The sequence below is a fragment of the Solanum tuberosum genome, unplaced genomic scaffold (assembly GCF_000226075.1).
Source record: "Solanum tuberosum cultivar DM 1-3 516 R44 unplaced genomic scaffold, SolTub_3.0 scf00008, whole genome shotgun sequence".
Lineage (NCBI taxonomy): Eukaryota > Viridiplantae > Streptophyta > Magnoliopsida > Solanales > Solanaceae > Solanum > Solanum tuberosum.
In genome coordinates, this window is record NW_006238934.1 from 186245 (window position 1) to 201271 (window position 15027).

At 36.5% G+C, this 15027-nt stretch overlaps 3 protein-coding genes and 1 pseudogene across 3 annotated transcripts in view; 2 read left to right on the forward strand and 2 right to left on the reverse strand.

Annotated features, from left to right (window-relative positions):
* The window catches only part of LOC102591273 (uncharacterized), a 20998-nt gene extending 19144 nt beyond the window's left edge, over nt 1-1854 (reverse strand). The window contains exons 1-2 of the mRNA XM_006338868.2: nt 1158-1854; nt 432-512 (exon numbers count right to left, since the gene is read on the reverse strand). Of these exons, the coding sequence (XP_006338930.1) occupies nt 432-512; nt 1158-1679 (603 nt within the window). The 5' untranslated portion in view covers nt 1680-1854. The remainder of the gene's footprint in view (nt 1-431; nt 513-1157) is intronic.
* The window catches only part of LOC102590036 (beta-fructofuranosidase, insoluble isoenzyme 2-like), a 47633-nt pseudogene that overhangs the window by 22391 nt on the left and 10215 nt on the right, over nt 1-15027 (reverse strand).
* Nucleotides 2678-6931, forward strand: LOC102590921 (serine/threonine-protein kinase STN8, chloroplastic). The gene is made up of 4 exons (XM_006338867.2): nt 2678-3501; nt 4237-4410; nt 5167-5571; nt 5942-6931. Exons 1-4 carry the CDS (start codon nt 2914-2916, stop codon nt 6275-6277), a joined length of 1503 nt encoding a protein of 500 aa, XP_006338929.1. The 5' UTR covers nt 2678-2913; the 3' UTR covers nt 6278-6931.
* Nucleotides 8600-14768, forward strand: LOC102590571 (probable leucine-rich repeat receptor-like protein kinase At5g49770). The gene is made up of 19 exons (XM_006338866.2): nt 8600-8770; nt 8938-9061; nt 9991-10062; nt 10167-10241; nt 10427-10498; nt 10583-10744; nt 10839-10913; nt 10992-11063; nt 11183-11254; nt 11356-11424; nt 11508-11582; nt 11669-11740; nt 11823-11957; nt 12044-12516; nt 12590-12742; nt 13033-13172; nt 13263-13482; nt 13598-13833; nt 13943-14768. Exons 1-19 carry the CDS (start codon nt 8686-8688, stop codon nt 14453-14455), a joined length of 2895 nt encoding a protein of 964 aa, XP_006338928.1. The 5' UTR covers nt 8600-8685; the 3' UTR covers nt 14456-14768.

Below are 15027 nucleotides of genomic sequence, written 5' to 3' on the forward strand. Positions count from 1 at the left end.
CCCCCCCCCCCCCCCACAAGCACCACCATCCCACAAAGCCCAAGTGGGAGTTAACGCCATGTCTCAGTCCCAGCAAGTATTCTGGAACTATATTATATAAGAATTTTTTTTTTCTTTTCTTTTGAACAGGGCTATAGTTAGCAGAGTTAGGATGTCTGAAAGACTTGTACCATTATGGAAAAGCAGATAAGAAAGGTGGTATCCCGGAACTGCAAACTCTATTCTTTAAACAAGTCTAATAATGATGATGAAGTTGAACATGAAGTAGGGAAACTATATGCAACCAAACTTTGATATATTCTATAAATGTCAGATTAATTATCTAATTCTACGTTATACCAGTAAAGATACAATCTGAAATGGTTGAATCACAAGCTTGAGATAGAAAAGTAGGCATTCGAGAGCTACAACTTTTACATGCATGAGGTTACCTGTTTGACATCCTCCAGCAGAAACTTTTCCCCTTCACCAGAAAGTAAGTTTGGCCTCACTTCAACTAGGAAAACAATCCACTGGGAAAAGGAAAGCAGTAAGTAAATCAGAAGAGAGTGCCTATTACTGAAAACAAGCCTATTAAGTATCAAAGAGCAAAAATGTAGAAATTGAGTAAATGGACTTTTAGGGGTTGTTTGGTAGCTGGTTAGAGTTATGCAGACATTAGAAATACAAGGATTAGTAATGAGGAAATCTATGTATTATTTTATGGAGGAATTAGTTACACCTTCAATCCAATATAATACAATACATAAGTTCTTTCATAACTTGTACATGTATTAGTTATGCGGATTTCTAGTTTGCAAACCGAATACCGTACTGGTTTTATACATGAATAACTTGCCTACTAACCAGCTACCAAACGTGTAATTACTTGTGCAACACTGCAATATTTAATATTTGCATAACTCACATCCAAACCATCTACCAAACGACCCTTTAATACTGCCTGTAAAAGAGGATCAGATTACATGGGATGTTTTTCTCCAAGACATAACCTCCACAATGAGGAAGATTTGGAACTGTCTTTAGCTAAAAGTTTTGTTCGAAGATTTGCTAGATTTTCTTAGGTACCTCAATAAACTTTGAATTGCAGAACAGGAAAAACCGATATATCCTCTATAATATAAGAGAGTTTGAAGTAGAAGGGTTGTTGAACGTACAGAATTTATGTCCACCCAAAGCTGCGAAACAAAGCCCAAACTGAGAGCAGACTGAATGCTGATCACTTGCTTCGCAATCAAATTCGATCTTTTCATCATTTGCTTCTTCCTCCGCACAATCCCCTTTTCCAGTTCAATTTTTTCTCCCACATCTCTTTTCATTATCTCCTCTGCTTCTCTACCCAATTCAAGAAACCCAACCCCTCTATCATCATCCTCATCATTAATTCCTTTTCTGGGACTCGGAATATCCGCTTGTTTTTCAATTTTTGAAGCTTCAATCACCGGAATTTCAGTTTCTTCCTTGCTTTTAAACCATAAATCATCGAAAAAATCATACCCATCTGAACTACTCGACTTGGGTATGCCCCTTTTCGATTTACCAAGTTCTAAATTGCGATGTGAGTAAGGAGTACTACCAAAAAAGGGTGGCGATTTGTGGGTCAATTTTGAAGTAGTAAAGCCAAATGAAAACGAAGCAGAATGAGGAAAGAAAGTAGTAGGAGAAAGGCAATTGCACATAGCGAAATGAGGGAAGTTCAGTTTTCAGCTAAAATCTGATCAACTCGTCGGTTTTCATGGCGATTCTTTTTACTGTCATCAACGCCAATTCCAGCTTCGAGTTCCCTCTCCCTCTGCAGTTATCGCCTCTCTGGTATCTCTGACGTGTCCTCTAATAGATTTTCTTTTTGGAATTTTTTTTGAAATACTCCTGAATTATTGAAAATAGAATAAAAATATCTTTGATTTATTAAAAATGGCATAGAAATACCATTGTAGTTAGTAGCAATTTTGAATTTGAATCTCAATAGAGCAAAGAAAATAATATATTTTTTCTATTAATTTAATTTTTGGAGGATTAATGATATGTGTATAATAACCTTTAAAACAAATGTGTTTGTTTTTTATGCAACAATTTTCGTATTTTATATTCTCTACGTAATAATTTTAAATATCCACGTAACAATCTTAGATAACTAGACTGTCAACCACACGATCCCTACAATGCTCAAAGGGAAAAAAAAATCTAGACTATAAATTAGGAGAGTAAGAAAAGTGCACGCCAAGCCTTTTTCTTAAACCTCACCATCTTGATGTAGGAGTAGTGTATCGAGTAATCTAAGGCCTCGAGTTGAGGTCAGAGTCAGGTCGAGTCCCAAGTCGGGGTCGAGAGTCGGTCCTAATCGAGGTCATTGCCCAGGTCTTGATTCCTAATTTGAGAGTCAGATATTATATCATCTAAAGTGTCAAGTTGGGGACAAGAGTTGGGTCTTGGATCCCAAGTCAGAGTTGGGAGTTGGTCTCGGTTAAGGTCACATTCCATGTCTCGAATCTCAAATTTGGGTCGAAAGTTGGTCCGAGTCAGGGTCGAGTCTCAGGATGGGGTTAGTAGTGTCTCGAATCAGGGTTGGGGTCAAATCTCAAATCGAAAGTTAGGTCCATGATTCGATGGGTCGGGTCGGGTCTCACAAGTGGCTTTTTTCTACCAAACCATTCATCCTTTTTCTATTAGCCAATAGATAATACAAGAAAACCAAAACTCTTCCCACTTTGGACAATGATAATCAAATCTTGTTGTCTACAGATAGTATTGTTGTTTCTTCATGCTCCACACATCCATGGCCGAAAAGATAAACCCCACTATCTCCACGTGGACAAAATGCTACCTCTGCTGACACTAACAGTGAGAAAAAAAAAGCACACTTCCCCATAAAACAACGAACCTGCAACAGCTTCAAGCAAAAAATACTCATCAATGGCGTCTCTATTTTCCCCTTCTCCTACTGCTGCAACAACTTTCCATCAAGACCCTAACCTCATTTGCTACTCACCCTTAAGACCCATTTCAAAAAGCTACTATTTTTGGTCTTGCACTAACCATTCCAAGAGAAACAACACCATTACTTGCAGCTCCTTTGTTGATGAAATTTCTGTTAGTTTGGACAATTCTTTGTCTCAATTCCCAGTTTTTCAATCTGGGTATGCCCAATTTGAGAAATTTACTGGGGAATTGCCGGAAGAACAGAAATTGGGGCTGCTGATTTTTGCGGGTATTACTTGGATTTACTTGACGGCTAGACCTGGGGTTTTACTTGGTGCCATTGATGCATATATTTTGGCACCTATTCAATTGGGATTAGATAGTTTGAGTGGGAAAAGAAATTTCAAGATGAAAGATTTTTTGATTGGGGAAAGGTTAGGTGAGGGTTCATTTGGGATTGTTTATTCTGGGGTCATTGTTCCTAAGAATGTAAATTTGGATGATATTGTGAGGAAAAGAGGATCATCAGTGAAATCAGTTATCACAGATTCAAGGTTCAAGGAAAAGGTCATTCTTAAACAGGTAATGAGGTGATTTATCCTTTAAAAGATCTCATTTATGAGCAATATTTGATTGATTTGGCTTGCATTAGTTGTATCACTTGTATGCCTTTTGTTATCTTAAGCTGGTATTGCGAAGCTGCTAAACATTTCTAGCTTATGTATTCCCTACATTTCATTTTATAATGTCGGTGTTTGGCTGGATACGAAGTTTAAGAATCAAGAACGACTCTTGGCACACACCAGAGTACTTTTAGAAGCTTATGACATTTCAGAGCTTAAAGTTGTCATTAATAGTAATCGAAGAAATTAAAGTTGTCGAGTTTCAAGTACAAAAATATGTCCTTTTTTTCGGAAAGGATTAAAAATGAAAGTGTCACATAAAATGGAATGGAGGGACTAGCTATTTTTGCCCATATACTGCCTAACCTTAAAGCTTATCAAGGTTTTTAGTTGTGAGTTTTTTGGTTGTAAATGTTTTAGGCTTGATTATGAATTATGATTACACCTTCCAAATCATATTGATTTGGGTTATTTCCTTCCATAAATCTTGGTAAGATTATTGTGTATTCTGTTTACTTTTAATCTGGATTTCGTCCGATGGTCCTCTTGTTTTGTCACAACTATGTAGTTGTGTTTGACCCTCTTTTCATCATTTCAGTTCTTGAATTGTTTCTCTCTTGCATGTGCTTTGTATTGGGGATTTTTAATACTCGTTCTTCCCTAGTAACAATTTAGTTTATTTTCCAATGTATAGGTAAAGATTGGTGTTCAAGGTGCTGCAGAATGTGGCGAATTTGAAGAATGGTTCAATTATAGGCTATCAAGAGCAGCTCCTGAGACATGTGCAGACTTTCTTGGTAGCTTTGTTGCCGAAAAAACTAACTCACGATATACTAAGGGTGAGAAATGGCTTGTCTGGAAATTTGAGGTACTTGGGAATTTAAGCATATTTTTTTCAGCAAATTTTTCATTTCGTTGGAACTATTCATGACTTTTTGTGTTTTGAAAGTCAAATACAACGTCATGCCTGCATCAACATATATTGTTCAAGATCAGTAGGAATACATTACATTGATTTCCCAGTAAAAGAAGAAAAAGAATAAAGGGTGCATTGATGAGAGGAGCTGAGACTTCTTTCTCCATTTTCTGACGTTTGAATCTTCAGAAATAAAACAATGTAGTAGTTGTCCAAACCTTAGAAACGCCATGATTTATGAGAATAGGAGCTTAAACATTCAACTCTTAGCAAGGATGTTAGCAAAGGCTATAGGTAACCAGTTGCAATTAGCAGTTACCATATCCCCCTTTTCCCATAAGAAACTTACCTCGCAAGCTCATCGTCTTTGAAACCACTTGTACAAAGTCTTATTGAATCTCATCTTCCATCCAACTACTTCAACTTAAGTTGCAGTCATGGTTACCTGGAAAGGCTACCGAGTCTATTTAAGCAGTCCCACTCTCCTCCGTCGTATGTATATATATGGAACCTTCCCAAATTTGGACACAATAAACATAAAAGCTACGTGGCAATGTAATCATCTGATTCGATTTTACTAACTGCCTTGATGCATGCTGTTTTCTATGATTAGATTTATGATTGCTTTCCATATTTCTGTTTGGTTGAATTGCATCAAAACTTGTAAGATGGCAGCTGCATCCATAATGTAGGAACTTCATGTGACAGGGAGATCGGGACCTAGGTGATTACATGAAGGATCGCGGCTTCCCCTTGAACATTGAATCTGTCATGTTTGGTCGTGTCTTACAAGGATTGGACTCAATTCAACGGAATGCATTAATAATCAAACAAATCATGCGTCAGATTATTACTTCCCTTAAGAAAATCCATGACACAGGTATAGTCCATAGAGATGTAAAGCCATCCAACTTAGTGGTTACGAAAAAAGGACAAATCAAGCTGATAGATTTTGGGGCAGCAACTGATCTAAGGATTGGAAAAAATTATGTGCCTGACAAGGGGCTACTCGATCCTGATTATTGTCCACCTGAACTCTATGTAATGCCAGAAGAAACTCCAAAACCACCAGCAGAGCCAGTTGCTGCACTTCTTTCCCCATTTTTATGGCAGGTATCCTTCTAATACACTGATTTATATTGCTTGTAACTCTTCCTTCATTGCCGAGGGTCTATTGGAAAGATGGAAACAACCTCTCTACCTTCTCAAGGTAGGGGTAAGGTATGCATACACTTTACCCTCCTCAAACCCCACTTGTGGGATTACACTGGTTTTGTTGTTGTTGTAACAATTCCTTTACTGTAAGCTTGACACAGAAGATGATTCTATATGTAAGTACAGCAGAAAGGAAAAAAGAAAGACTAAAGCATGTGTCAACTCCATATACTACATTAGATTTTGTCTTTTGGAAAGAAATCTGACTATGATGTTGCTGCAGAGTTCATGTTTTATACTTAAAGCAGGATAACTCTTGTTATTGCAGCTAAACAGTCCCGATCTCTTTGACACGTATTCTGCTGGAATAGTGCTTATGCAAATGGCAGTACCGAGCTTAAGGTCTACAGCAGGCTTAAAGAACTTCAATATGGAACTAAATGCAGTTGGATATGACTTGAATAATTGGAGAGAAAGGACTAGGACGAGGCCTGATCTCAGTATCCTTGATCTCGACTCTGGTAGAGGGTGGGATTTGGCTACGAAACTTATTTCAGAGAGAGGTAGACGTTTATCTGCTGCTGCAGCTCTTAGACATCCTTATTTCCTTCTAGGTGGTGACCAAGCTGCTGCAGTTCTCTCAAAACTTAGCTTCTCAAAATAGGACCATGACTTGGTGATGCAAGTATGACTAGTTTCTTGTGCCTGATACTCGTTTACTCCTTGTTCTGCCGATATTCTTTTTGGTCTGAGACATCTTCTCCTTATTAGTATCTGGAGTTGTTGACACTCCACTCGTGCAATTTGCTCGTCAATCACTACTCTAGATGGCTACACAGGTTTCAAATTCTTTTTTTCTGATGAACAGCAGCTGTTAGAATCATGATGTGGTTCCAAACCCAAAAATAAAGAGAAGATGCTAACAGGGCTCAATGACCTGCTATTCTTTAGCTCTTTCTGCTGGATGGCATTATGGCCAAAGTATTTATAAGATCCAGAAGGATATTTGTAGTTTCCTCTTATTGGAAAGGTAAAGAAAAATCGAAAATCATACACATTTACTTCTAACACTTTGTTGAAGGACAAGAAGAACTTTCAGCTTGTAGCAATCAAGTTCTTTTTCGCTGCACGGCTAGCGCGATCAGTAAGAAATGTATAAAATTCAACAGTTATAAAGATCACCATTTGCAGAGCTGCAAATAACTTGTCTCTGATTCATTATCTTTGTAAACAAATGACATGACCAGTTACTGGCTGGCAGAGTTGTATATGAATTCTTGCTTGTATTTCTTATACATCAGTATTTCTCTTCGGGGTATATTGGTCCTTGTAGTTTATACAGCTAGGCTCGGGTATCGAGCTGACCCGAGTAGAGTCGAGGTCAACCAACCCTTCTTTAGCAGTACCAAACTGAGTTGAGCCCGACCTGAGCTTATTTACAGTAACTAGCTGGGTGAGCCTTAGCCAAGCCTAACCAATTTTATTTTATTTTATTGAATTCAAATCACGCATTGCAAGGCTCATTTTGGAGGTGGCTGCTTCCAATAAGATTTTCTCCATACTCAAGGCTCAAACTTGAGTAGAGCTGAGTCTCAACTACTAGGTTCATTTGAATTCATTAACTTTGGCTCACACCTTATGTATGTGTGTAGAGTTTTTTTACAAAATATTACAAATAATAAGTTTTGAACCCAAAAAATCAAATGGTATATGATGAAATTTTGATCTTGAATTCATAAAGTTAAATTTTTAGACCCATTTCTATCTAAATCTGTGCTTCTCTATTTATATCAACAGAGAGCAAGGGTTTTGGGGGATTTTCAATAATTTATAAACTAAAGTTGAGAGTGATTAAATTAGAAGAAAGAAATTTGAATTGGCTCTGTGATAGTGTGACTAAACAAACTATAGTACTTAAATATTTGATAGGAGTATTAAGTTAATGACAATGAGAAATTAAAATTTAACTTAAGAATAATAAGAAATTATTAAATTCGTATTAAGATTCATTGATTATAAAACATAAAAATTATGTGACTTGTAATATGCTTAATTTAAAGATTTAAGTTGAATAATGTTGAATTAAATTGAATACATGTAACATAAAAATTGTATTTGTACAGTAAAAAGAAAGATATGCCGTCTTAATTCATGTGACATTCTTTACTTTTTAGTTCGTTAAAAAAATAATAACTTACTAATGGTTCGAAAATAAGATTTATTGATGACACTAAACTCCATTTTACCATAGATTTGGAAATAAAAACATAAAAAATTGATTTTTTGAAGTTGTAATTTATGAAACCTGAAGTTGTGTTTGGATATGCATTTTACTTTGAAAAAATTAAAGTTTTTTGTGAGTTCAAACGAATTTTGAAGATAAATTATAAATTTCACCACTATTAGATATTTGAAGATAAATTTTCAAAATCTGATCTAAAATCTACGAGTTCTTGCAATAACTTCATCCTCTGTAGTACTGTATCCTACATTGGATCATCATCATAATCTGCCTTAGAATCAAAGATATCAGTATCTTTCTCTTTATACCTGTGATTCAGCGTGTAAAAGAAGCCAAACAATGTCCACTCACACACTCACTTCAATTCACAATGTCATCGGACACGATCCACGATTTAAACTTTATGAGTTCAACTTTTAAAGTTTTCCCCACTGAATCCGTCATATTTTCAAAGTTATAACTTCATATTTACTATTCATTACAATTTTATTACTTCTTAGCCATAAATTTATATTTTGAGTTAAAAGTACTGAGTTCAGATGAACTTGATCCCGTAACAACGGATCCGCCATTATAATTCAGTGATAATTGTCTCACAATTATGAGTAATCGATAGTGGAATTAGACAACAGTTAGATTGGCTTCTAAGATAAGTTAAATCATTAAAATGTCGAATTTGCCTAACAACTTTTCCCCCCACCCACCAACTACCCTTAAAAAGCAAAAAAAATCCCTCCAAACTTTTATTTGTATTTTTCACATATTATAAGTGACCATATGTATGAAAAATCAAATTAGTTATTTGCTGATCTGAAGCAAATTTTTGAACAATGGCAGCCACTCGGCTGTTACTCTGCTTTATCATCTTCTCGTCTGGCATCGATTTCATATATACTGTTACAGATCCCAGAGATGGTAAGAACTTTGTATAAAATTGTCGGATCCAGTATTTAAACTTTATGAGTTTTACTATTTGTTGCAGTTTTTGTGAACTTTTACTTATAAATTTATGTTCTGTGTTGAAAGTACTGAGTTCAGATAATAATGTTGTTATGAATAAGTGTGAACTTGGTTGATTGCAGTAACGATACTTCGATCACTGAAAGATCAGTGGGAAAATACGCCGCCTAGTTGGCAGAAATCGGATGATCCTTGTGGAACATCTTGGGAAGGTGTAACCTGCAACAACTCAAGGGTAACTGCATTGTGAGTATGCTTTTTCTCTTCCAATATCTAGGGATCGTTTGGTTTACGTTCTAGTTATACGATGACTAATAACACATGAATTGTTATGCATGATTGTATAATTTAAGTGCATTTCCGCCTTTAGATGCTCTTATCCACGTATTACTCGTACATGTATTGTTGTTCCACATTCTATCTGTGAAAAATAATATATAGATTCTCGTCTAAGTTATACAAGGTTTTAGTTTCCAATATTAAACTTCGCATGACTAGTGCAGAGTTTAATATCGGAAACAAAACATCATGTTAGTTATATGGAAACTATATTATCTTACAAGTTTTAAGATTGAAAACCAAATGTAGTATAAGTAATACGAAAATTTATACATAAAGTTAATTTTTTAGGAAAAAATACATAATTAGACATCCTTCGCTATCATATATATATCATTACCTATACTTTCAAAACGTATCTTACCACTAATTAAGAGTTTCCTAACATATATTGAGGAAGATGCACTTAGATACATGTATTTTTGCTACCAGATACAGTAAAATAGGGAGAGAGGAGAGCGAAATGGGGAGGGAGGCGAGCGAGATATGAGAGTGGTGGGTGAGATGGGAGAGACGCGAGAGACAAACGAGATCTGTTAAGTATCCTAGATACATGTGAATTCACTTGGATACAATATATCTAGAACAATTACACCTAATTTTTACCCTATGTATCCCGAGATGCATGTTCTGGATGTATGTGGACGCAACAAATGGTAAGATACATAATATTGCAAACTAGAGTGTATCAAAGTAATTAGCTCCTAAATTAGTGGGATTTATGTAAGTTTTTCACCTTTTTATACTTCAAACCAAGCCACATCTTAGTTTTTGAAATTGTTGTTTCACCAACGAAGCAGTTGTTAACAATTGATTGTGTTTATTGTTTCTTTCAGGGGATTATCAACAATGGGACTGAGAGGAAAATTAAGCGGTGACATTGGAGGGCTCACTGAATTAATTTCCTTGTGAGTTTGGTTTTTAAATCCAATAAACTTCTGTTGATTATTAGCAATAAGGTTGTATTTGTCACCATAATTTGCTCACTTCAGTTGCTAAACTTGTATTGCAGAGACCTGTCGTTCAACCGAGGACTTACAGGTTCTCTTTCTCCGCGGATAGGAGATCTGCAGAAACTAAACATATTGTAAGACTACGAAAACTTGATCATCTTGATTGTATAGTGTATACCTGCTATGTACATAAAATTGACATTTATAATATTTTCGTCATAGAATGATCATTTGATCAGCTTTCTTCCTCGTAATTTGTATCATGATTCAATGACATACATAACTTACATGTACGTGAATATATCTATTTACTTTTCAGAATCCTTGCGGGCTGTAGCTTCAGTGGTAGTATACCGATGGAGTTGGGAAGACTTGCTGAGTTATCATTCTTGTAAGAATTTCTCAGCCATATTAACTTGTGATCATTTTAGGTGTATCGTCAACTCATTTAGTTCCATGTCAATTTCTTTGACAGGGCACTTAACTCAAATAATTTCACCGGTGAGATTCCACAAACTCTTGGCAATCTGTCAAAACTGTACTGGCTTGATCTAGCAGATAACCAGTTAACAGGACCAATTCCTGTTTCAACCTCCTCAAGTTCGGGGTTAGACCTTCTAAAAAAAGCAAAACACTTGTGAGTAAACTTTATATGTCCATATTACATGCTGTTCTTAAGTTGGGATATATACCTCTTAAGGTCTGACTTCTACGTTATGTCATTATCGCAGCCATTTTAACAAAAACCAACTTTCAGGCTCCATTCCGGACATTCTTTTTAGTGCTGACATGGTGCTAATACATGTGTAAGTCAAGAAACTAAAGGGTGATTCACGCTATTCTTCCTGCCCTCCTTCTCACTTTGTGAACTTCTGATATGGCAGACTGTTTGATGGAAATCAACTTAGCGGGAGCATTCCATTTACACTAGGACTTGTTCAGACACTTGAGGTTCTGTGAGTAGAACTGACCGTCTTATTTATCCTATCTTTCATGCTACTTCACCTTCTGTTTTGGATTATATGTTTGTACTCTTTTATCTGTTGCTGGTATTCATGTCACCTAACATATACAGTCGGCTCGATAGAAATGCCTTAAATGGTAGCGTCCCATCAAACCTCAACAATCTCACAAGCGTTGTAGAGTTGTAAGTATACTTTTTCCCATCATTGCTCACTCAATTTTCTGCTTCAAATCAATAACTTGTAGATTGAAGTTGTACTTTTGTGCACTTATTTCTGTTTTCAGGAACTTAGCTCACAACGAACTGTCCGGTCCACTACCAGATTTAACTGGAATGAATTCCCTTAATTATCTGTAAGGAAAATATCCAGAATCCTGATTTTCCCTAGTTGTTTCTCAATGTTGAAGTGATACATCATATTTTGTTTCTCTTCCAGGGACTTGAGCAATAATTCCTTCCATAAATCGGAGGCGCCTATATGGTTCTCGACTTTAGAGTCTCTCACCACTCTGTGAGTATTAATCAGTTATGAATGCACCTATTAGTTTCCCAAAAAGTTTGATGAATCTAAGTAGGAAGAACTGATGTAATGCTCAGAGTCATTGAGTATGGCTCACTCCATGGATCAGTGCCTCAGAAACTTTTCGCTTTACCTCAATTACAACAAGTGTGAGTATCGCGATCCTAACTGAATATTCCATGTGTATTACCTGCAATGAAGAGGTTGTAATGATCGTAATAACTTATGCAGGAAACTGAGGAACAACGCATTGAATGATACGTTGAACATGGGTGGCATCAGTGGCAGGCAACTCACACTTGTTGATTTACAAAACAACGAGATCTCCTCAATAACACTTGGCTCTGGTTACAAAAATACCTTGATGTGAGATGGCTCATTTCTCCTTTTTCGTCAATTAGATTATGTTTTGTCTCTTTCTTTCTCCTTGATTGCTTTGTGGTTGTCGTCAGACTGATTGGAAACCCTGTATGTGACACGGCCCTTGGAAACACAAACTACTGCCAGCTTCAGCAGCAATCTGCAAAGCCTTACTCAACCAGCCTAGCTAACTGTGGGAGCAAATCATGTCCTGCTGATCAAAAAGTTAGCCCACAAAGTTGTGATTGTGCTTATCCGTACCAGGGAACATTCTACTTTAGAGGACCCTCTTTTAGGGAGTTGTCCAATGATAATACGTTCCATTCACTCGAAATGAGCCTGTGGGTGAAGTTGGATCTCACGCCCGGTTCAGTTTCTCTGCAGAACCCCTTCTTCAACATTGATGATTATCTTCAGGTGCAGTTAGAATTATTTCCACCAACAGGAAAGTATTTTAATAGATCAGAGGTTGAGAGGATTGGATTCTCCTTGAGTAACCAAACTTATAAGCCGCCTCACGAGTTTGGACCGTACTATTTTATAGCATCTCCTTACACTTTCCAAGGTATAATTACTGAGTTTCTTTACAACTGTAACTTCTAGACCAATATACTGACTTAATACTAAAACTGTTTCAGCCGAACGTGGAGAAACTTCTATTAGCTCAAGACAAGTTATAGGAATAGCTACCGGGTGTACCATCCTGGTCCTCTTGCTTGTTGCTCTTGCAATATATGCTATTCAACAAAAGAAACTTGCTGAAAGAGCTATTGGATTGAGTAGACCATTTGGTAATGTCATCTCTTATAGAAAAAAACAGATGAGTTATAACTATATATACATTCAAGCCTCTCTATAACAGTCATCCTATATGATAACATTTCACTATAACGACCAAGTTTTCTTTAGAACTGATTTTTCATGTTATGTTGAATTATATGTTCTCTTTAACAATATTTCGCTATAGCAGCCAAAAAAATATCAGAACAAACGACGCCTTTATAAAGAGGTTTGACTGTATGTCCAGAATGCAAGTAGGATTGAACTCAAATGTCTGATTACTTTGACCTTCCTTGTCCAGCATCATGGGCTCCAAGTGGCAACGACAGTGAAGGTGCACCACAACTAAAGGGAGCAAGATGGTTTTCTTATGATGAACTTAAGAAATGCACGGGTAACTTCTCGGAGAGAAATGAGATTGGTTCCGGTGGCTATGGGAAGGTTTGCTATGAAAATCCATTGTTTTAGAATAAATTAAAGAGGATAAACTCTTCAGCTGCTTTTCTTATTCGCGTGTGTTCTGTTTCCTAGGTCTACAGAGGAACCCTCGCGAATGGGCAAGTAATTGCTATCAAAAGGGCTCAACATGGTTCCATGCAAGGTGGACAAGAGTTCAAGACGGAAATTGAGTTGCTTTCACGGGTTCATCACAAGAACCTAGTTGGTCTGGTTGGATTCTGTTTTGAGCAAGGCGAACAAGTACTGGTATACGAGTATATGCCAAATGGTTCACTCAGGGAGAATCTGTCAGGTAAGTTACATCCTCCTATACATTAAAGGCTACTTCCTATTTATAGTAATTTACACTAAAAAGTTCCTAATATTTCCATTTCTCTGTAGAAGTTAATTTCCACTATGCTCTACAGGGAAAACGAGCATTTATCTAGATTGGAAGAGGAGACTTCGTGTTGCGCTTGGTTCAGCCAGAGGATTAGCTTATCTGCATGAGCTTGCCAATCCTCCTATAATTCACAGAGATGTGAAATCAACTAACATTTTGTTGGATCAGAACTTAACAGCAAAGGTCGGGGATTTTGGCTTGTCCAAACTTGTATCAGATAGCTCAAAGGGTCATGTTTCTACTCAAGTTAAAGGCACATTGGTCAGTACCACATCCTGCACATTTTCGCTTTCTATTTCAAGAAAAAGATTGAATTTTGTTGAACTCGTGAAGCATGAAATTGAATTTAAGACTATTGACTACATTGCAGGGTTATCTAGATCCTGAGTACTATATGACTCAACAACTAACCGAGAAGAGCGATGTGTATAGCTTTGGTGTTGTAATGCTAGAACTCATAACTGCAAAACAACCAATAGAGAAGGGGAAATACGTTGTTCGAGAGATGAGAACAGCAATCAATAAGAACGACGAGGAGCATTATGGCTTGAGCAATATGATCGATCCAGTCATTAGAAACATGCCAAATCTAATTGGTTTTACAAGGTTTGTGGACGTGGCGATGCAATGTGTTGAAGAGGCTGCTGCTGATCGTCCAACGATGAGTGAAGTGGTAAAAATGCTTGAAAGTATTCTGCAAAATGATGGTCTGGAAACAAATTCTACGTCTGCATCATCATCGATAACAGATTTTGGGACAGCAATAGCTGCTTCTAGACATCCTTATAATAAAGAGGCTCTACAGAGAAAGGAGATAAATGATACTCATGCTTTTGATTACAGTGGTGGATACACTCTTCCAACAAATGTGGAACCAAAATAGTGACAACCAAAAAAAAGGACTTGTCTCTACTGTCTCTCATTCTTTAATTTATTCTCTATTAAAAAAATTGGAAAATTGGTGAAAGGGATAAGAGAATTTAGTTGTTGTATTGTCCCTATATTGGCTACTTTTCGCGAAAACAATCACGTATATTATCAAGATCGAAGTTCAGATTTTCTATTGCCAAGGCTTACAGTCTAGTAGTATCAGTGAGAGTCTCCTATACACTAAGTGTGAGTTCGATTTTTACTGTCCCCTATCCTCAAATGTAATAGAAAAGAGTTATAAGGAAAAAAAAGATTTTGTACATCAAGGCAAAGATTTTGTATATCAAGGCTTACAGTCTAGTGGTACACGTAAGAGGTCTTCCATACACTAAGTGTGAGTTCGATTTTTTACTATCTCCTTTCCCGTTCCATGATTCTACAATGTAATAGAAAAAAATAAAAAATTTAAAAGTTCAATTTTCTAGCTATGAGAAGTAAAAAAAAATACATGATCATGGTATGATTTAATCATTTTATTTGTCAATATAGCCATTTGAAATATCAAATATCCCTTTCACTAATATT